The sequence below is a fragment of the Mobula hypostoma genome, chromosome 6, assembly GCF_963921235.1.
Source record: "Mobula hypostoma chromosome 6, sMobHyp1.1, whole genome shotgun sequence".
Taxonomy (NCBI): Eukaryota; Metazoa; Chordata; class Chondrichthyes; order Myliobatiformes; family Myliobatidae; genus Mobula; species Mobula hypostoma.
This window is the reverse complement of record NC_086102.1, coordinates 76509958-76531428: the sequence shown is the minus strand read 5'-3', so window position 1 is coordinate 76531428 and position 21471 is coordinate 76509958. Positions and strand designations below refer to the sequence as shown.

At 41.0% G+C, this 21471-nt stretch overlaps 1 protein-coding gene across 4 annotated transcripts in view; it reads right to left on the bottom strand.

The window, feature by feature from the left end:
• The window catches only part of glra2 (glycine receptor, alpha 2), a 202061-nt gene that overhangs the window by 17624 nt on the left and 162966 nt on the right, over positions 1-21471 (bottom strand). For all 4 annotated transcript variants that reach the window (XM_063051035.1, XM_063051037.1, XM_063051038.1 and 1 more), the window contains exon 8: positions 1899-2048. In XM_063051035.1, coding sequence (XP_062907105.1) covers positions 1899-2048 — 150 coding nt within the window. The remainder of the gene's footprint in view (positions 1-1898; positions 2049-21471) is intronic.

Genomic DNA, 21471 nt, shown 5'->3' with positions numbered 1-21471 from the left:
TCTTACGGTAGAATAGATATATTTACTCGTGCAATCAAGAAAATGTGGATATGTCTGAACAATGCTTGCTTTCACTCTATGACTGAATTTTCTCAATTGTTTTTACCCCAAATATGCCAAATCTTACAAAACCATTTCCTGCTCATTAATACCAGCCTGGAGGACGTGGTGATTTCTATATAACATACAGGACAGGATTCAGGAAACTGGACAACATTTAGGAAGGGAAAAGGGATTAAGGAGTCAGTGCAGAGTACCCCCGTGGCCATCCCCCTCAACAAAAGATATATCACTTTGGATACTGTTGGGGGGAGGATGACCGAAAAGAGGAAATTCACAGTGGTGAGGTCTCTGACATGGAGTTTGCCTCTGTGACTCTGAAGAGAAAGGGGAAGAAGAGGCATGCTGTGGTGATAGGGATTTGTTAGGGGAATGGACAGGAGGTTCTGTGGGCGAGAATGAGACTGCTGGATGGTATGTTGCCTCCCAGATACCAGGATCGGGATATCTGGGGTCGAGTCCTCAGCATTCTTAAGCGGGAGGGTGAACAGCCAGAAGTCACAGTCCATGTAGGTACCAATGATATGGGTAGGAAAAGTGACGAGGTTCCGCATAGAGAGTTCAGGGAGTTATGTGCTAAGTTAAAGGGCATGACCTCCAGGGTCGTGTTCTCAGGATTGCTACCTGTGCAACATGCTAGTGAGGCTAGAACTAGGAAGATTATATACATTAATACGTGGCTAGGGAGTTGGTGTAGGAGGGAGGGCATAAGATTTTTGGATCATTGGGCTCTATTCCAGGGAAGGTAGGAACTGAACAGAAGGGACGGTGGGGACTGGAACTGTAGGGAGACTAATATCCTAGCGGGAAGACTTGTTAACGCTGCATGGTGGGATTTAAACCAGAGTTGCAAGAGGGCAGGAACCGGAATGCCAGAACAGTTAGTGGAGAGGTTGTGGAGGCAGATGTGGGTAAGACCTCAGACAAATTTAGGAATCATAAGATCGAGCATGGTGCGACTAGAGTCCTGAGCTTCCTGTATTTCAATGCAAGGAGTATCATAGGAAGGTTGGATGACAGTGATGGAGAAGAGGTAGCTGGTTAACAAACAGAGGCAAAGTATAGTGAAGAGAGGTTGTTGATAGGGCAAAATTGCAGTCAACAAGATGAGTTGTGATGTAAAAGTTAGACAAAATCTTAAAGGATGAATACAAGACTGAAGGTGTTATATTTGAATGTGTACAGTATACAGAGTAAGGTAGAGGAACTTGCAGCACAGTTGCAGATTGGCAGGTGTGATGTTGTAGGCATCACTGATTCATGGCTGAAAAAAGGTTGTAGCTGGGAGCTTAATGCCAAGGGTACACATTGTATCAAAAGGACAGGTAAAAAATTAAATCAAATCATCAGAAAGAGTTGACATAGGGACGGAAGATATTGAAACTTTGTGGATAGAGCAGAGGAACTGCAAGGGTAAGAAGACCCTGGTGGGAGTTGAATACATACCCCCCAAACAGTACTAAGGATATGGTCTACAAATTACAAACGAAGGTAGAAAATGCATGCCAATAGGGCAATGTTACAATAGTCATGGAGGATTTCAATACTCAAGTAGATTGGGAATTGTTGAAAGTCCTCATTTGGCTCATTAAGATCCTTCAGTGGAAGAACCCTGCCATCTTGTCTGGCTAATAGGCGACTCTGGAATAATTCGGTTGACACCCTAACTAAACTCAGTAATAGCCTAGCAAGGTGCGCAGTCCTATCCTAACCATTAGGGTAGCTCAGTATTCCTTTTCCAGAGGCAATTTTGGGAAGGGAAATAAATGCTGGTCTTGTGAGTTACCCCCACATCCTGAAAAAAATGAAGAAAGGTAAAAGGAAATCCCATCATTTACCTTATTTTGTCGTCTCTGTTTTCTTCTCAGGCGTAAAAATTCTTTGTGCTGGCGTGAAACAAAGTTTACACCGGCATACTCCAACAAGGCAGAAAACACAAAGAGCAGGCACACCGCCATCCAAATATCTATGGCTTTGACATATGAAACCTAGATGAAACACAATATTACTTTAGTACAAGACAACGTCAAAAATTAAAATTGTTATTCTTTATTTATGACAGATATTATACTTAGACAATGTAATTTGCATCTTGAAAGAAAAAGGCCAACAATTCATGCAGTCGCAATTATTATCAGTGTAGTATTGTCTCTCTGTGTCCGATCTGGACCATTGCCGGGCTTCAGAGATCACTGAAGCTGAGTCAAAACCAACCGTCCCAAATAATCCCTGAAGTTTAAAATGGTGCAACAATTAGCCTGGCTGCTTCACAGCTCATGGGATCAGGATCCTATCCTGACCATGTCCTCTCTGGGACTGCTTGGTTTCTCTGGATGCTTCACAGCTCATGGGATCAGGATTCAATCCTGGCCATGTCCTCTCTGGTCTCCCTGGATGCTCTGGTTTCCTTCCGCATCACGGGGGCGGCACAGCGGCAGAGTCAGCGGAAAAGTTGCTTCGCAGAACCATGGATCTTGGTTTAATCATCTTATCTTCAGCTTGTGAGGTGTTTGATCATTGTGGGCTCTCTCAAGGTGCTCCTTACAGACATTACCAAGATGTATAGGTTGGTAGTTTCTTTTCTCACTGCAAATTGCCCCTGGCATATGGGTGACAGGAATGTGTGGAGGATAAAATAGGATCAGTGAAGGATTAGTGTAGCTGGGTGTTTGATGGTTGGCATGGATTCAATGGGCTGAAGGGCCTGTTTCCACATAGGAGTCTATGACTCTGTTTACCAACACAACAGCAGTGGGCTGATGATGCTAATCAGTGCCTTATTGGAGATGAAATGATGAGAATCCCTTGGAAGCTAATGAGGATAAGGCAGTAGGGTAAGCACAAGTTGGCAGTGGCCCCAATGCTAAGGTGGAGCAGAAGATCCTTCTCCTATTCTTCTTAGCTGTGCATTTAAGATAATGTATAAGACAAGACTGCAGTCTGGATCTCTGAACAACAGATTCTTCATGAGCCACTGCAGATTCTGTTTCTATTTCTGTGACCAATTTTGGGAACAGACTCAGAAAATGGCAAATGAGTCTCTCTTCCTGTAGATACTATGCCTAGCTACTATAAAATTGTCCCTTCCAACTTTGTCATAATCTAGGTCCTTGCACAATTTGGAAATGGTTTTCCATAGCAATGAGGTATAAACTCTCCCAGTTTAGATTTAGATTATGAGAACACTCAGTCCTCTTTTATTGTCATTTAGAAATGCATACATACATTAAGAAATGATACAATGTTCCTCCAGAGTGATAGCACAGAAAACAGGACAAACCAATGACTAGCACTGACAGAACCACATAGTTATAACATATAGTTACAGCAGTGCAAAACAATACCATCATTTGATAAAGAACAGTCCATGGGTATGGTAGAAATAAATCTCAAGTCCCGATCGACTCCCGAGTCCCCGATAGCAGGCAGCAAAAGGGAGAAACTCCCTGCCATAAACCTCCAAGATACCGACGACTGCCGATGCCTTGGAAGCAGCCGACCACAGCCAACACTGAGTCCGTCCATCCGAAAACTTCGAGCCTCTGACCAGCCTCTCCGATGCAGCCTCCTGAGTGCCATCCTCTGCTGAGCGCCTTCGACCTAGCCCCGGCGCCGAAACAAGCAAAGCTGAGGACTTGGGGCCTTGTGCTCCAGAGATTCCAGTTACCACACAGTAGCAGCGGCAGCAAAGCGGGCATTTCAGAAGTTTCTCCAGATGTTCCTCCGTACTCTCACATCTGTCTCCATCAGATCAGAATTGTGCACGGTCCCCTACTTGACAGATTATAGATATCATTCACCGGAGAGGCCGCGCGTGCTGTGTCGCCCCGCCATCTTCTCCTCCTCTAGGAACAACATTAGGAGATTAAACTTAATAAATATAGCCAAAGTGGATACATTGGAGCAGCGAATAAAGTGCTGAAGGAAAAATCACCTCAGGTAACAAGAGAAAGTTACCTGAGGTGATGTTGTAGCCCCAGCATCAGATATTTAGAGCAGGTAATGAAAATTACTTCAGAACGTAAGGAAAACATTTTTGTCTTCTCCAGATGGACAGTTGCCCAGCAGCTCTCCAATTCTGTACTGAACCAACCTGATCTTTAGCCAATTCCTGTCAGGCAATGAAGGTAAAACGCTATCCTCATAAGATTTAATGATTTTTCTGAAAACTGGGCTGTATAACACTAGATCATTATTGAGGCAGAAGATTCTTTTCAATAAATGAAGTTCCTCCAAGCCATTTCTGTGCCAATCAGACATTCAGAACAAATACACAGGCCTCAAATGATTTGTTATCCTGTTTGTATTGGATTCCTTTGCCAGGATTTGAGCTGGAATACCATCAGACAGACATCAAACGTGCTTTGATCACTTTCGGAAAATTGTGCAAGGTTCCAAATAAATATGATTCATTTGCTACAAAATGACATAAATCAAAAGTATTGAAGCATGTTGTCATACTTTTTGGGTAGATTTAATGCATCACCAACAGTGATATCAGTATAGCCCTGTGATCTGTAGTCTACTTATTTCTACCTAACCTTGTAAAATACGGAATGTAACAGAGAAAACTCACTCCATACGGTAATGACCAGAATGTATCACAGGTGGTTTCCTCAAAATTGAGAACCTTGAAACCAAGATTGATATATTTCAGTTAGTCAAGGACATTAGGTGACGTAGAACCAAGAAAGGCCAACCTGCTTAGATCTAATTTAAATGAGGGCATTTAAGAGGCTGAATGTTCAATTGCTGTTTTCAAGTTTCTACTACAAATAATTGCATAGGAGGCAAAATGAACTTACTGTATATTTCAAACAGAATCTAATGTATACATACAGAGTTTAAACTATTTCTTATTTTAAAAAAATTTCGTGGAGACTGAGGAATGATCCATTTCCATGCTGGATCTGGATTCGTATTTTTTTCTTTTAAGCAGTTCTTTGATATAGAAGATGACTTACCTGAACAGTGGCAGCACTCTCCACAGAAGGATTTATGAGTACAGATACATGGTTCCCTGAATGTGATAGATAAGGGGGTGAAGAAGGCACTGGGCATGCCAACCTTCATCAGTCAGGTTATTGAGTGTAATAGTTGGAGTGTTATGTTACAACTGTACAAGATGCTGTTAAAGTCAGACTTGGAGTATTGTGTACAATTTTGGTCACCCTGTTGAAGGAAAGATGTCATGAAGCTGCAAAGAAGGTTTAGAAGAATGTAGCCCAGACTAGAAGGTATGCGTTTTAGGGACAAGTTGGGCAGACTAGGAGTTTATTCTTTTTGGTGTCCTTATAGAGATGTAGAAAATCATGAGGGGTACCTTTACGGTAAATGAACATAATCTAATATCTGAGGAAAAGTCTAGAGGGCATAGGTGAGAGAAAAAAAAAGATTTAAAAGGAACCTGAGGGAAAACTCCTTTAAACTGAGGGTTGTGCATCTATGGAATAAACTACCAGAGGAAGTAGTTGAGGCAGGTACAATAATGAAGTTTAAGAGACAATTGGATAAACATGTGGATAGGAAAGGGTTAGAGCAGGAGTTCTCAACCTATATATGCCATGGACCAATGCCATCAAGCAAGGGGTCCATGGATTTCAAGTAAAGAACCCCTGGTTTAGAGCGATGCAAATGGGACAAGCTTAGAAGGACTCCTTGGTTGGCATGGAGGAGTTAGGCTGACGGGCCTGTTACCATGCTGTGTTAATCTATGACACAATGACAATCCGGCGACTGCAGACTCCATACATGGATCAGGAGGTGGGAAGTTTGGGAGGTGTTCATCTTCTGCCATGAGTACAAATCTTCTGTGTCATGCAGTGCATGGGCTTGAGGTTCTCATACTATCCCAAAGGATCTGCACAAATCAGTGGGCACGTTAAATTTCTTCAAGAAGGCTTGGAGCACCTTCTTGACTCGTTTTCTTCTGTTTATCTGTCAATCCGTTCCTGTGACTAAACTAAGCGGGAAATAGTGTTTGTTTAGTGAATCTGGTGTCAGGCATGCAAATAAAATGGCCCTGGCCAAAGTAGCTGATGAGTGTAATTAGAAAATGTGTTGGCCTGTGAGACAACGCTGACACTGGTTTGCTCAAATTTCCAGTGAATCGCATAGGTTTTGTGGTGGCACCTCCCCAGTATTAACGAACGGCACTGACACGATGAACCTGGCAGCACTGTCTCTCCACACGTTTGTTAATTCAAGCAGTTCTGACACTGTGTGCAGATGGTTCATACTAAATGTTCCCAAAGAATCACATTTTACCAGCAGGGCTCAGCTCCACCCTTTGGTGACAGAGTCCAGTTAAAAAGTGGACTAAATGGTTCAAAGGCCCTGGATATTTACTTGAAATACAGAACGGATAAGGATACTTTTGAAAAAAGGGAAGGTATGGGAATTTAAAGGAGCCACTGTGGAGAGGAACTAGAGTGAATGGGGACTTCAGGACATAAGAAATAGGAGTAAGAATAAGACAGAGGGGCAATGTTCAGTAAGATGGATCCAGTGCCTTGTCCACTTTCATGCCCACTTCTCTGTGTCTCCTATTTTCCTTGATGTTTTAACATTCATCAATTTCACCCTTGCTTACGTTCAATGACTGAGCATCCATAGCTCTCACAAAGAAGAAATGCCTAAAGTTTACAACTCTGTATATCCCAATCCATCCCGATCTCAGCCACAAAGGGAAACTTCCTTATCTTGGGAAAATACCCCTCTGGTTCTGCCTTTTCCAGCCCGAGAAAGCAACCTCATATCTCCCAGACAATCCTTCTCCAATTCTTCTTTGGATCACTAAATTGCAGTGAGTTCTCAGTATTCTCTTGAAAGAGCAACTCTGTCACCCCAGGAGTCAATCCAATGAGGCCACACTGTAATGACTGCAGGCTGATGTACCCTTCTATCACGAACAATGGATAAAAATGTGCACACTACTCTAGAGCGCTGACGAACAGTCCAGGACTTGAAGCAGATCTTGGCTGCCTTGCTGAAAGTTTCCCAGATTTTTCTGCTTTTATTAATGTCTCACTGAAGCCTGCATAATCTTAGAAAGACTTACTTGCATTTGTGTAATCTGGTCTCCTTTCATCTTTTCAATAAAAACCAAAACACCATTTACTTTCGGAATTGCTTGCTTTAATGTGTATATTTATTTGTCTAAGAAGCCAGCAATCCAAGTTTCCTCAGAACACCAATATTTCTCAGTTCCCTTCTGTTAAAAACACTATGTTTTTCCATTTTTTCCAAAATTCACACTTCCACATATCCCTACATTAAACAATATTTGCCTACTTAACTTAAGTCCCCATATCCCCTTTTGCCAAGAGAATGATACCCCAAAGTAACACTAAATGCATACATTACCTAGTAGTAGATATGTAGTGTATTTTGCTTCTGAAACATATTCTATTACTATCAATGGACTGGATTTCTGAGGTAGAATTAAACACCCCTTTGTTATTACATGGTTAATGCTCTTGATTCAGAATGAATTTCTAGGCCTGCATAACCTCATCAGAACTCAGTATCCCATAAAATTTTTATACTCTGATATTTTTCCTGTTGTCCCTTTGTCTTTTGGTATAGTAATTATCATACTTTATGAATGATTGGATGTCCAGTACCAGTCAATGTAGACTTAAAATTGCCAAGGAAAAACATGCAGGCACACCTGATAATTAGGAGTAATACATGAAACAGACAAAGTGAAAATACTACCGCTAATGTGGAAACCACACATTTTCATATAGCAGATACTGCACAACAGTGAAGAAGGAAACAAAGTCCCAAAAGAAGAAAGAGCAATATTGTGTAATTTTGCAGACCACAAAGGGATGATCACCAATAGACACTCAACAACAAGTGTACACTAAACTGGGCTGCAGGCTCGCCGTTGACTGATTTTTGACATGTACCTAAGAAAATAAATCACCTTGATATCTTCAAAGTTAGTGAAATGTTTAAGAGAGCGGCAAATTAAAAAAAATAATTGAACACCAATTACAATTATCCCAAGTTGCTAAAGAAACTAGGGAATACATTTGTGAGGTACCCATGTGGGATAACAAATAGAACCTGGGAAACTGGCAATGTACCAACGTTTAATGATAGAAACAAAGCAAATGTACTTTAATGCATTTCCATTCCTTGTAAAATGAAGGAAGAATTTAAAGAATTTCTTCTACAATTAGAATTCAATTTCGGAAAAGTGTGTCTCACCCAGCCAATATCCTCTACTATCTTGAGGGAGAGTCATCACTGGTTAAAAGCGGGAAGCCATCTAACACTTTACATTGAGACTTCTAAGATGATTTTGATAATAGCTCAGTGGGCATGGCCGCTAATTAAACCAAAATCAAGTAAACCTAGTGAATGGATGAGGCATCAGATGAGGGTAGTAACCAATTTTTCTTCAAAACATTGATTGAGTAAAGGTGCTGAGAGTAGTGGACCTGGGAGTTGCTTTTCTGTCTACAGCTGAGAAATGAATATTCTAGATGATGGTTATTTTGAGTAGTGAGACTAGAAACTGAATTAGTAATAAAAGAAACACTCTTTTATGAAGATCACCAATGCACCAAATCTAATTTTGAGCATATTTTGAAGTGTTTACAAAATGTTGAAGTCCTGTCTGTTATGTAGTTGGCCTGGGCTCTTCGTGTCACCAACCACCCGAATGTTAATTCCCCATTGTATTTCATGCAGGTGATAATATCATCAGAAGGCGTGGCATCCTTTAATTACTTGTTCATGTAAATTAGATCAAAAGCTTGGGGTGTGATATTCATGACCAACATTCTTCAGGAAGGAGAATTCTGTAAGTGGTGAGCTTATCATGATGTATCTGAGCCTCCCGATTTAGTTGTCCAACAGTCCTAAATGAGGATCAGAGATTGGCTTTATTTGTCACATGCACAGTCAAAACATACAGCATTTGTGTCAAATCAGATCAGTGAGGTATGGGCTGGGCAGCCTGCAAGTGTTGACATATTTCTTCCAGCACCAACATAGCATGCCCACAACTCACAAACCTTAACTTTAACTTTGGAATGTGAGGAGAAACCGGAGTGTGTGGTCACAGGGAGAACGTACAAATTCCTGACAAACTGTGGCAAGAATCCAACCCCAATCCCACAGCTGGTGCTGTGAAGTGTTGCACTAAGTGCTATGTGATAGCATGACCCCTACGCTGCATACAGTGAAATATGTCATTTGTACCAACAACCAACAGTCTGAGGATGTGCTGGAGAATGCCCGCAAATATTGTCATGCTTCTGGCGCCAACATAGCATTCCCACCCTAAACGTTATGTCTCTGGACTGTGGGAGAAAACCAGAGAACCTGGAGGAACCCCACACGGTCATGGGAAGAAAGTACAAACTCCTTACAGACAGTGGTGGGAATTGAACCCGGGTCACTAGCTCTGTAAAGTATTACTCTGAACACTTCACTACCATATCTGCTGCCATGAAGGTTGAACTTCTATGGACAGACAAGCACAGTTCATTGATAGCCTGTAAACTGACCTTGATTAAAGGGTCTCAGGATTATCCCCATTCATGGGAGACAATCAGATCACCCTTTATTACCCTTTCCCACTCCCATTTTCATGACTGCACATCCCACAATCACACAGAGAGTCCGACACACAGAGAAATCAGTTCAACAGAAGTGGTTAATGTCAATGCTGCTGCCTTCCTTTATAACCAGTCACGTTTGTGAAATGTGCAGGTTGAACTTCAATGGTTGTAAAGTGAGTAAGCAATGATGATGAGCATTACACACAACATGTTTGAGGAACTCAGAAAGTCAGCCAGCATCAGTCATTGTTTCAGGCCGGGGCTCTTCATCAGGACTGCAAACGAAGGGAGCAGAAGCCAGGGTAAGAAGGTGGAGGGGAAGGGAAAGAGTACAAGCTGACAGGTGATAGGTGAGACCAGATGAGGGAGGGGAGGGAATGATGTAAGTAATTGGAGGTGATGAAGTAATGGGTGGTTGAGGTAATGGGCAAAAGAAGAAGGAATCTAACAAGAGCGTACAGTAGACCATGGTAGAAAGGGAAGAAGGAAGGGAATTTCCTCCACAACCAACATCAGCCTAGGTGCACAACGAGGCTTTGTACATAGTCCCCTGCTCTACTTACTTTATACTTATGACTGTGTGGCTAAGCACAGCTCCAATGCCATATTTAAGTTTGCTGACAACAACACTGTCAGAGGCCAAATCAAAAGTGGTAACAAATGAGAATATAGGAGGGAGATTGAAAAGCTGGCTAAATGGTGCCACGATAGTGACCTCTCACTCAATGTCCGTGTGACTAAGGAGCAGATTACTGACTTCAGGAAGAGGAAGCTGGAGATTCGTGAGTCAGTTCTCATTATCAAGGGATCACAGGTGGAGAGGGTCAGCAACTTTAAATTCCTCAGTGTAATCATTTCAGAGGATGGCCTGGGTTCACCGCATAAGTGCCATTACAAGAAAGCATGACAGTACCTTAACTTTCTTAAAAGTTTGCAAAAGATTTGGCATGTCTTCTAAAGCTTTGACAAACTTCTATAGATGTGCAATGGAAAGTATGTTGACCGGTTGCATCATTTCCTGCTATGGAAACATCAAGCAGACAAAAAGTAGTGGATGCAACTCAGTGCATTGTGGGTAAAGCCCTCCCCTCCACTGAGAACATCTACATGAAGCACTGTTGCAAGAAAGGAGCACCGTCATCAGAAATCCCCACTACCCAGACCATGCTTTGTTCTCACTGCTGGCGTCAGGAAAGAGGTACAGGAGCCTCAGAACCCACAACACCAGGTTCAGGAAAAATAATTATCCTTCAACCAACAGGCTCTTAAATCAGAGGGGATAACTCCATTCAGTTTCACTTACCTCAACACCGAAATGTTCCCACAACCACTGGACTTACTTTCAAGGACTCTTCGTCTCGTGTTCTCAGGATTTATTATTTATTTATTTATTATTATTATTTTACTTATTTTTTGTATTTACTGTGAACACCCACAAGATAAAGAATCTCAGGGTTACATGTGGTGACATACAGTATATGTACTTTGATAATAAATGTACTTTGAACTTTGAACCAGATGGAAGTGATGGACAGGTGAGGAGTAGAGAAAGGATGAGAGGGTAACCAGAATGGGAAATGGAAAAAGAGAGAAGGGGGTGGGAGGGAAGTAATTACCAGACAATAGAGAAATTGATGTTCATGCCATCATGTTAGAAGCTACCCAAATGGAATATGAGGTGCTGCTCCTTCAACCTGAGTTTGGCTTCATCATGGCGGTAGAGGAGGCCATGGACAGACCTGTCAGAATGGGAATAGGAAGTTGAATTGAATTGGGTAGCCAACAGGAGATCCTGCCTTTTCCCTTAACAATAATGATTTGTTAAATCAGGGGTGGCCCAATTTTTAAATTTTGTTTGGTAACTCCCAATGTGGTGTTAATGCTATATGCAGCACTTAGTACATCGCAAATGAAGGAAATCCAATTTCAAATTAATGGAGGATTAATGAAGGGAATTGTGCAAACATTTTCAATTGAAATGTGAGAGTAAATCCGCTGAACAAACTCAAACTCTGAAACGATAACTCTATCAGGAAATCTTACTTCACACAAGGCATGATCAAAAGGTGGAATAAACTTTCTTGCTGAATAGCCAGGACAACAACAAAGGTTGGGATCATTTAATAAATAAGTAAAAGCCACAGTAGAGAGATTTTAATAATTGATTTAAATGGAAGAATTAGGGTAACGTCACAATGAAAAACATGGCAGAACTATTTCCATCGTTTATAGTGAAGCCATATTATCAGGGTGGAGGAGGGAGAACAGGGTGGTCAGCTTTCTGATTGTCTTCTACCTAACCCAATACTCCGAACAATATTAAACAAAAAAAAGTCCTTTACAGTGCGTTAGCAAGATAAATTTTTCATGAAAATTGGGACGGATCAAAAAGATACTGTGAGCAAATGTTCTTATAGCATTTGTTTAGAGCAGGGGTTCCCAACCTTTTTTATGCTATAGACTCGTCTGTGGACCCCCAGTTGGGAACCCCTGATTTAGAGTAATGAGGACTCTGACATTTCTAACAGGTTAATTGCCAGGTTCTTTCTTTCTTTCTTTCTTTCTTTCTTTCTTTCTTTCTTTCTTTCTTTCTTTCTTTCTTTCTTTCTTTCTTTCTTTCTTTCTTTCTTTCTTTCTTTCTTCCTTCCTTCCTTCCTTCCTTCCTTCCTTCCTTCCTTCCTTCCTTCCTTTCTTCCTTCCTTCCTTCCTTCCTTCTTCCTTCTTCCTCTTCTTCTTCTTCTTCCTTCTTCTTTCCTCCTCCTTCTTCTTCTTCTTCTTCTTCTTCTTCTGACTTTTAATAGCGGTTGGCAGTCCAACTTAAAGGTGCATTACCGGCACCAACTGGACTGGAGTGTGTAAATAAAACCCCTATTAGTTACATAGAAACATAGAAACACAGAAAAATTACAGCACAATACAGGCCCTTTGCCCCACAATGCTGTGCCAAACATGCCCTTACTTTAGAAATTACCTAGGGTTACCCATAGCCACCTATTTTTCTAAGCTCCATGTACAGTACCTATCCAAAAGTCTCTTAAAAGACCCTATCGTATCTGCCTCCACCACCATCGCCGGCAGCCCATTCCACACACTCACCATGCTCTGCATAAAAAACTCACCCCTGACATCTCCTCTGTACCTACTTCCAAGCACCTTAAAACTGTGCCCTCTTGTGATAGTAATTTCAGCCCTGGGAAAAAGCCTCTGACTATCCACATGATCAATGCCTCTCCTCACCTTATATACCTCTATCAGATCACCTCTCATCCTCCGTCGCTCCAAAGAGAAACGGCCAAGATTATTCAACCTATTCTCATAAGGCATGCTTCCCAATCCAGGAAACATCCTTGTAAATTTCCTCTGCACCCTTTCTATAGCTTCCACATCCTTCCTGTAGTGAGGTGATCAGAACTGAGCACAGTACTCCATGTGAGTCTGACCAGGATCCTATATATCTGTAACATTACCTCTCAGCTCTTAAAATCAATCCCGCAGTTGATGAAGGCAGCGTATGCCTTCTTAACCACAGAGTCAACCTGCGCAGCAGAATTGAGTGTCCTATGGACTTGGACCCCAAGATCCCTCTGATCCTCCACACTGCCAAGAGTCTTACCATTAATATTATATTCTGCCATCATATTTGACCTACCAAAATGAACCACCTCACACTTAACTGGGTTGAACTTCATCAGTTACTTCTGAACCCAGTTTTGCATCCTATCGATGTCCTGCTGTAATTTCTGACATCCCTCCACACTATCCACAATACCCCCAACCTTTGTGTCATCAGCAAATTTACTAACCCATCCATCCACTTCCTCAACCAGGTCATTTATAAAAATCATGAAGAGAAGGGGCCCCAGAACCAATCCCTGAGGCACACCACTGGTCACCGACCTCCATGCAGAATATGACCCATCTACAACCACTCTTTGCCTCCTGTGGGCAAGCCAGTTCTGGATCCACAAAGCAAAGTCTCCTTGGATCCCATGCCCCTTTACTTTCTCAATAAGGCTTACATGGGATACCTTATCAAATGCCTTGCTGAAATCCATATATACTACATCCGCTCTATCTTCATCAACATGTTTAGTCACATACTCAAAAAATTCAATCAGGCTCGTAAGGTATGACATGCTTTTCACAAAACCATGCTGACTATTCCTAATCATATTATGCCTCTCCAAATATTCATAAATCCTGCCTCTCAGAGTCTTTTCCATCAACTTACCAACCACTGAAGTAAGACTCACTGGTCTATAATTTCCTGGGCTACCTCTACTCCCTTTTTTGAATAATTGAACAACATCCGCAACCCTCCAATCCTCCAGAACCTCTCCCATCCTCATTGATAATGCAAAGATCATTGCCAGAGGCTCGGTAATCACCTCCATCGCTTCCCACTGTAGCCTGGGATACATCCCGTACGGTCCCAGTGACTTATCCAACTTGATGCTTTCCAAAAGCTCCAGCACATCCTCTTCCTTAATATCTACCTGCTCAAGCTTCTCAGTCCGCTGCAGGTCATCCCTATAATTGCCAAGATCCTTTTCCGTAGTGAATACTGAAGCAAAGTATTAAATAAGTACCTCAGCTTTCTTCCATACACACTTTTCCACTGTCACACTTGATTGGTCCTATTTTCTCATGTCTTATCCTCTTGTTCTTCACATACTTGTAGAATGCCTTGGGGTTTTCTGTAATCCTGTTCACCAAGGCCTTCTCATGGCCCCTTCCGGTTCTCCTAATTTCATTCTTAAGTTCCGTCCTGCTGGCCTTATAATCTTCTAGATCTCTATCCTTATCTAGTTTTTTGAACCTTTCGTAAATTTTTCTTTTCTTCTTGACTAGACTTTCAACAGCCTTCATACACCATGGTTTCTGTATCCTACCTTCCTTTCCCTGTCTCATTGGAATGTACCTATGCAGAAGGCCACGCAAATATCCCCTGAATATTTACCACATTTCTTCCGTAAATTTCCCTGAGAACATCTGTTTCCAATATTTCTCCTTACTCCAACTAAATGCTTTCCTAACTTGTCTGTTCCTATCCCTCTCCAATGCTATGGTAAAGGAGATAGAATTGGGATCACTATCTCCAAAATACTCTCCCACTGAGAGACCTGACACCTGACCAGGTTCATTTCCCAATACCAGATCAAGTACAGCCTCTCCTCTTGTAGGCTTATCTACATATTATGTTAGGAAACCTTCCTGAACACACCTAACAAACTCCACCCCATCTAAACCCCTTGCTCTAGGGAGATGCCAATCGATATTTGTGATATTAAAATCTCCCACCATGCCAAATCTGTTATTATTACTCCTTTCCAGAATCTGTCTCCCTATCTGCTCCTCAATGTCCCTTTTACTATTAAGTGGTCTATAAAACACCCAGAAGAGCTATTGATGTCTTCCTGTTTGTAACTTCCAACCACAGAGACTCAGTAGATAATCCCTCCATTACCTTCTCTTTTTCTGCAGCCATGACACTATCTCTGATCAGCTGTGCCATGCCCCCACCTCTTTTGCCTCCCTCCCTGACCCTTCTGAAACATCTAAGGCCTGACATTCTAAGTAACCATTCCCACCCCTGAGCCATTCAAGTCTCTGTGATGGCCACAACATCATAGCTCCAAGTACTGATCCACACTCTAAGCTCATCCACTTTGTTCATGATGCTTCTTGCATTAAAATAGACACATTTCAAACCATTGGTCTGAGTGTATCCCTTCTCTATCACCTGCCTATCCTCCCTCTCACACTGTCTCCAAGGTTCTCTATTTGTGAGCCAACCGCCCTTTCCTCCATCTCTTCAATTGATTCCCAATCCCCAGAAATTCTAGATTAAACTCTCCCCAATAGTCTTAGCAAACCTCCCTGCCAGGATATTGGTCGCCCTCGGGTTCAAGTGGAACCCGTCCTTTTTTTACAGGTCACGCCTGCCCAAAAGAGGTCCCAATGATCCAGAAATCTGAATACCTGCCCACTGCTCCAATCCCTCAGCCACGCATTTATCCTCCACCTCATTCTATTCCTATACTCACTGTCACGTGGCACAGGCAGTAATCCCGAGATTACCACCTTTGAGGTTCTGCTTCTCAACTTCCTTCCTAACTCTCTATAGTCTGTTTTCAGGACCTGCTGTAGTTCTTTATCAAATGAAAAACTAAATTACCCCAAAAAACCCAATAGATTGTTAATAATGAAAGACAATATTGTGAATTAAATAAAATTACTTCCATAACTTTAGTAAAGATTTTAAATGAAAACTATCAACTCCCAAGGCTAGTAGTGCAGCCTGCATTTGCTTTCTTTCAACCTTATATGCTTCACATTGTAAAAGATTGTGTTCAACACCTTGTTCATTGCCAAGCCTCTCAAATGACTTGATTACATTCAATAATTGCATCATTTAAACCAACTTAAAATAATAATTATCAATAATGCAAAATGGTCTCAGCAGTGCAATCTTCATTGAACTTTTGGAATACTGTACTTTAATTCAGCTGTGAAGATTCAACAGTACAATTTTCTCAGAACTACATTCAGTTATTTCATATTTCCAAGCTAAAAAAAATCTGGAGAGTGGTGATATGGGTAAACAAAACATTTCCATTTTGGTTTTGGGACATATGTCAAAGCTAGCCAAAAATGATGATGATGATAATAATAATAATATCAAAGAGAAAATTAACCAGTGGAAGAGCACAACCCTTCATGGAAGACATTCCCATGATCTGAGCAGACTAGATGTCGACAAGGAAACATTGAACGCCTGGCTCAGAGTTGGAGACCTCTTCCTAGAAACAGAAGGATTCCTTGTGGCAATATATGGCCAGAGTGGTAACACACAAAAAAAACTCAAAAATACAAGATAAAAACCAACAAATTTAAGAAAATAAATGCAGGAAATGCCAAGAACCAGAAACAATCCATTACATTACAGGATCTTTCAGCAGTTTAACTGAATCCGATTACTTTCACAGGCACAATCAAGTGCCAGACATCATTCATCAAAATCTTGCTTTAAGATACAAGCTCATAAAAGACACCATATCTGATTATAAATACAAGCCTGATCTAGTTTAAGAGTCAGAATACCACAGATCTGTTATCACAGATAGGACAATCCATAATAACCGTCCAGATGTAATAATACAGGATAAACAAGCAAGAACAACTTATGTACTAGATATAGCCATTCTGAACACATTACTTACAGAAATCAGTAGGTTAAAACACCAGAAATATGCTGAATTAAAAAAGGAAATTGAAAGGCTTTGCTACATGAACAATATGTCCCAATAGTAATATCTACAACTGTCATTATCCCAAAGTCACTACACAATAGCATTAACCAAGTAGGGCTACACAGCAATATCTAATTAAATCTTCAGAAATTCACATCACTACTAGAAATTCACCATTAGAATAGTCTGAATGTTCCTTGCAATTGAGAAATGAGCATGCTTGTGGCTATGGCCATACCTCAGGTTTTACCAGCTTGAGCTGAGAGAAAAAAAATTTCTATAATAATAAGACCCTCCATTGGTCTGGGTCGACCATGTATGTTGCACCCCAACAGCCCATGTGATACACAAACCAGAGTAGTATGTTATGGAGAGCAAGCTGTTACCCAGGCAGCAGGCTTCCCCTCTCCATGCAGTTAATGAATCCAAAACAACAGGAGGGATCAATACGGTTTGCCACCAGTGGTGTCGCAGGAGATGCCAGTCAGCATCGAACTCAATGAAGGATTGCCTTAGAGACTTCTGTTCTGGATTTTTCCCTCAGGATTTACCCCCAAAGCCTTCCCCAGGAGTGGGTACAGCTGCAAGGCAGCAACCGTTTGAGATCAGATTTTTCCTTCTCCTAGATGAACCATGGCTGACAAAACCCATCTGCTCAAACCAACTGGTTTTAATATAGCAGTAGCCCACCTTTGCCCCTTTTCCTTTCAGTATAAATGGTTCCACTGGACTTAGTAGCTAAGTCACATGTGAAGGCCAGGAGCTGGACTTGGCAGTCAGAGGCTACCTGAGGTGCACACCATGGGGAACATCTAATAGATCGTGGGAGCTTATCTCCACTATCAACACTGGTTATAACAACCTTAAGAAGCCAATAATAATGATAATTCTAATAATAATAACTTATTTATACACCACTTTCCATACAAATGCTGTGATTGCAAGTGCTTTCCAATGGGATAAAGTGCAAACATGAAAATAAAACGCAAAATGATGTTAGCTAAAAGCAAGGTTAAATAAATAGGTTTTGAATTGGTGTTATAGTTTTAGGTATTGAGTTCCACAGTTTAGGAGTGTAGTTCAAAAAAGCCAACCTGTCAATTATCTTTTGAGGGAGATTGTTTAAATTTAAATTTAAGGGACTGATGGAAGAAGACCTGAGGGCGCAAGCAGAACTATTAAACGAAAGCGATTCTCTGATCTACTCTGGTCTCAGTCCATGGAAGAGTTTTAAAACCAAGTAAAAAGAAAACTTTAAAATCAATTCTAAAAGGGACTGCAGAGTAGTTATGATAGGAGTGATCTGCACCCTCATACTGGCTTTAGTTAAAAGTCTAACAGTGCCATTCTGAATGAGTTGAAATTAGTCAATAGATTACTTTAGAAGACTAGAAAAAAGTGGACTGCAGTAATCTAGTCTATTTGATATAAAGACACAAATTAGTTTTCAGCACATGACAGAAACAAACATACTTTTGCAACATTTCTTAAGTGTAAAAATGCTACTCTGGTGACTTACTTTATGGAGGATTTGAAATGCAAATCTGATTCAAGGATAACACCCAGACTTGTTACTTCTGATTTTACAAGGGGAGCCAAGTTCCCAAGTTTATCAAGAAGTTTATCTCTTTTGGCTTTGGGATCAGCTAAAAGTATTTCAGTTTTCTATATTTTTGAATTGCCGCTTTTCTCCATAATAATCTTGGAAAAATTGACTCTACTTGTGGACCATACAGCAGTGTTAAAGGAGGCTAGCTTTTCCTTGAAAATATTGCAGTGAACTTCTATCCCAGTTTGATTCATTTTATTTCTGCTACTCTGCACAATATCTGGAGCTCAAAGACAGAATTGTTTAACCATAGTAATATCTTACTAAGTGATTTATTTTAAACTCAAAGTGGGACAACTGTGTTTAATATATTTATCAAGACATTGTTGAAAGAAATCAACTATTCTATTTACTGAGCAGCATGATATACCGAATGAGGTGATTCTGCACAGAACATATAGCACAGAAGCATGATATTCAGCTTAACCAACCCAAACAAATATGTACACTTAACTCAAGCCTTCTCCTGACTTTCCTTGCTATTCCATATAATCAAGTTCTCCCTTCCTTGCTTAATTCAGCATCAGGGTAATTCACCTCAATCTTTCAATATGCTGTTTCTCTAATAATTCCTCTGGTAATTTGCTAGTAATTTCTTCACACCCCCTCTTGCAATGACTACTCCTGCCTCCTGCTGATTTAGTCTTACCTGTTTTATTACCTTTATCTTTCCCCTTTGCTTATTCTTTATCAGGAGAAGCCCATTAGTATTTGCCTTGCTCCTATTGTTTAATGTATAGCACTATTTTTTCCCTGGGATATGTACATTTTGAGTATTATTCCATGTTTTTCTATGTTGTTACTTATGTCAATATCAGCCTTTCTCCAAGTTATTACCCTGAATTTTCTCTTAGCCACAGACTTCTTAAGACCATAAAACCATAAGAGTTAGGGGCAGAATTAGGCCATTTGGCCCATCGAGTTTGCTTCACCATTCCATTCTGGCTGATTTATTATCCTTCTCAACCACATTTCCCACCTTCTCACTATAACCTTTGATGTTGGGACTGATCAAGAACCAATCAAGGACACTTTTAGTTTAAATATACCCAATCACTTAGACTCCACAAATGTTTATGACAATGAGTTCCACCGATTCACCACCCTCTGGTTAAAGAAATTCCTCCTCATCTGTATTCTAAAGGAACATCCTTGTGTTTTGAGTTGGTGCCCTTTTGTCCTAGATACCCTCACTTTACAAAACATCCTTTCCATATCCACTTCATCCAGACCTTTCAATATTCAATAGGTTTCAATGAGAAGCTCCATCATTCTTATAAACTCCAGCTAGTATAGGCCCAGAGCCATCAAACACTCCTCATACATTAACTCTTTCCTTCCTGGGATTATTCTCATTAACCTTCTCTAGACTCTCACCAATGTCAGCACATCCTTCCTTAAATAGGGGCCCAGAACTGCTCACAATACTCCAGGTGAGGTCTGACCAATGCATTATAAAACTGCAGCATTATACCTTTGCTTTTATATTTTAGTCCTCTCGGAATGAATGCTAACATTGCATTTGCTTTGCTTATGACCAACTCAACCAGCAAGTTAACCTTTAGTGAATCCTGCATGAGGACTCCCAATTCCTTTTGCACCTCTGATTTCAGAATTTTCTCTCCATATGGAAAATAGTCTATGCTTTTATTTCTTCTACCAAAGTACATGACCAGACATTTCCCTGCATTACATTCCATCTGTCATTACTTTACCCATTCTCCTAATCTGTCAAGTCCTCCTGCACACTTCCTGCTTCTTCAACACATCCTGCCCCTGGATCTATTTGTGTATCATCTGCAAACATGTCCACAAAGCCATCAATTCCATCATCCAGGTCATTGACATGTAACACAAAAAAAAACAGTCCCAGCATCAACCTCTGTGGTACATGAGCAGCCAGCCAGAAAAAGCCACCTTTAATCCCCTCCTTTTCCTCCTGCCACATTTCCAATCTTCTATCCATGCTAGTGACTTTCCTGTAATACCATGGTCTCTTACCTTGTTTTGCAGCCTCATATGCGTAGTTCCGCAGATAATCCTTCCTTTCTTTGCTTACTTTAGTTCATTCACTCCAATACAAGTTCAAGGAGTGAATCTGCTCTGTCTAGAGTTCTTATATACAAAGTTAAAAATGTAGTCATAATTTGTGGGAGTACTTTGCGAGTAATATAACTGAATTGGATGATGCATTTATAGGAATCATTGCACCACCATGAAATAGAAATTCCTCTCAGCTCCCCCTCCCAAAGTTATTGTTTCCTTCTATTTATCCTTCTGGTCACTTACTTGGTCCAGATGAGGTTCCATTTGTATAGCTCCAACATAACTTGACATTGTTGTCATGTCTCATGAACCTCCACTTTCTCACACCTCATCTTTATCCACGTGCCAATTCTTATGGCCTTTTTTCTCCCTGTCAGTTTTATGCTGCTTTACCAATAATCCAGAGGTTATTGTTCTCTGACCTTACAAAGAAAATCTCTACTTTTGACTGAAATTTCAGAGTTCAGAGCTCAGCACCGACTCCTTCCTTTGATCGCTGCCAAGAAGGAGTCTATGAGTGGTCCTGCACTGTGTGGCTCGCTGTGGTGGGTGCGTAGGCCTCCACACTCACGTGGTGTTTCTCTCTTTCGATGAATGTTGGCAATACTGGAGGATGGTATTGTGGTTCAGCATTTATGGATTGGATTTTTGCATTTATGGACTGTGGACTTCTTCAGACTTATGGATTTTATATTCTGTGTTTTTTATCGCCTGTTCATTTTCCGTTTTCTTGTGCAAGGGGAGGGGGGCTTGGGGGCTGTTGTTCTGTTGTGTTCTGTATGGAACGGGTTTTGGGGTTGATGATCAGGATGCCGTTCTTTTTTGTGCAGGGGATGGGTTTGTTGTTTCTCTCTGAATAACTTTCATGTTCTTTCTTTGTTTTGCGGCTATCTGGAGAAGACAGATTTCTGAGTTGTACGGT